This window comes from Propithecus coquereli, unplaced genomic scaffold (genome assembly GCF_000956105.1).
Source record: "Propithecus coquereli isolate 6110/MARCELLA unplaced genomic scaffold, Pcoq_1.0 Scaffold105, whole genome shotgun sequence".
In the NCBI taxonomy this organism is placed as follows: domain Eukaryota; kingdom Metazoa; phylum Chordata; class Mammalia; order Primates; family Indriidae; genus Propithecus; species Propithecus coquereli.
The window spans coordinates 1,538,375-1,540,144 of record NW_012134414.1 but is presented as its reverse complement, the minus strand read 5'-3'; the positions used below and the strand labels follow the sequence as shown (position 1 = coordinate 1,540,144).

Here is a 1,770-nt window from a genome sequence, read left to right as displayed (position 1 = left end):
TTTATTTATGATAAACACATATTTTGATATTCATACAAAAACCAAATACCATCCTATACCAAATTATTACTGCTTTCCAATTTACTTCATCTACTTTCCTCCTTTCGAAGGACTATTAAACCAGAAAAATGCCAAATAGGTCAGTCTCATGCATTATTCCATTTCATTGATGAAATACTTAATCATTAATTTATTTTCCAAAGAGGTAAAAACATGAGGTTTATTAGATGAGTGCTTTTCAAATATTATTTGTATTTGAAATGTCTGGTGATTTTGTTAAAAGGCAAGTGCCAATTCAGCAGGTCTGAAGTGGGTCCTGAGATTCTGCATTTTAACAGACTCTCAGGTGGATGTTTATGCCTCTGGTTTAAAACTCAGTTCCTTAGTCAAACAAGCAACATTTCCAGTGCTCAATTAGTAGTGAACAGTGCAACTATAAAATATTTTTATGACGTTCTCTTGGACAGTGCTGATTAGGATAATGTATAATTATTTAAGTAAAGCATAATTAAACATTGGCAATTATCATTCTTGGCAAATTTCAGAATTTTCAAAGACCTACTACTTTGATGCCATTTGGTTGCCAAAGGTCATTTACTTGAACAAAACCTCAGATGGCTGAAAAGCTTCTGTGGTGATTAGTATTTGTGGTTACTTCTGCTTGGGAACATACAGTTTTTGTTTGGATTTTTTGACAACCAGACAGACAGCGGTGTGCTTATTGAGCACTGGCTGTGGCAAAACACTATACTGTACTTCATTCTTTTGGAATAGTTTCTATCCTACAAGAGCTTAGGGTGTAATGTAAGAGACCATATGGAAAAAGAGCATTAATGTGGAATATCTTGACTTCTCAAAATTCATTTTCAGATGAAATGCCTATCTTCAAACTTGATTATAATTATTTCTATCATCTGCTTCATATAATTATTGTTTCTGGTACTGACATTGTCCGGAAAATATTTGATGAGGCTATGCCACCTCCTCTTTTGAGAAAAGAGCTTCTTATACACAAGAATGTGCTGGAATCCTACTACAACCATCTTTGGACCAATCATCCTTTGGGTGGATCATGGCATCTGCTTTATCCCCCAAATAAGGAGCTACCACAGTCCAAACAGTTTGACTTATGCCTCCTGTTAGCTCTCATTAAACATTTGAATGTGTTCCCTGCACCCAAAAAAGGCTGGAACATGGAACCGCCATCTTCTGATCTCTCTAAGTCTGCAGACATCCTGAGGCTGTGCAAATACAGGGATAGTCTCCTTAGTGAGATTCTGATGAATGGTCTCACTGAGTCACAGTTCAATTCAATTTGGAAAAAAGTTTCAGATATTCTTCTGCGCCTTGGGATGAAGCAAGAGGATATTGACAAAGTGAAGGAGAATCCCATTGAAAATATCTCCCTTGATTACCATCAGCTATCCATCTACTTAGGCATACCAGTACCAGAAATCATACAGAGGATGTTATCCTGCTATCAACAAGGTACTAAATAATTATTTATTTCAGCCAAAAAACCTTCACTGAGTGTCTGCTCTGTGCCAGGTATAGTGCAAAGGGCAACAAATTCACTGAGCTTACATGTTTAGGAGAAATAGCTTCATCAAGAAGGTAATAGAAATTATAGTACTAGAGATGTTTCTAGAATACCGTGGAAAATCTTAGTCTAAGGGAGTCTGAAAAAATTTTCTTAAGAATATAATAGTTAAAGAATTCTTAAATGATGTGTAGAAGTTAGCCAAGTGAAGCAGATGGGCAAGGATGTTT

The 1,770-nt window shown here is 35.9% G+C and overlaps 1 protein-coding gene across 1 annotated transcript in view; it reads left to right on the top strand.

Annotated features, from left to right (window-relative positions):
- The window catches only part of DZIP3 (DAZ interacting zinc finger protein 3), a 103,785-nt gene that overhangs the window by 55,354 nt on the left and 46,661 nt on the right, over positions 1-1,770 (top strand). The window contains 2 exon segments of the mRNA XM_012645921.1: positions 111-139; positions 871-1,488. Of these exon segments, the coding sequence (XP_012501375.1) occupies positions 111-139; positions 871-1,488 (647 nt within the window).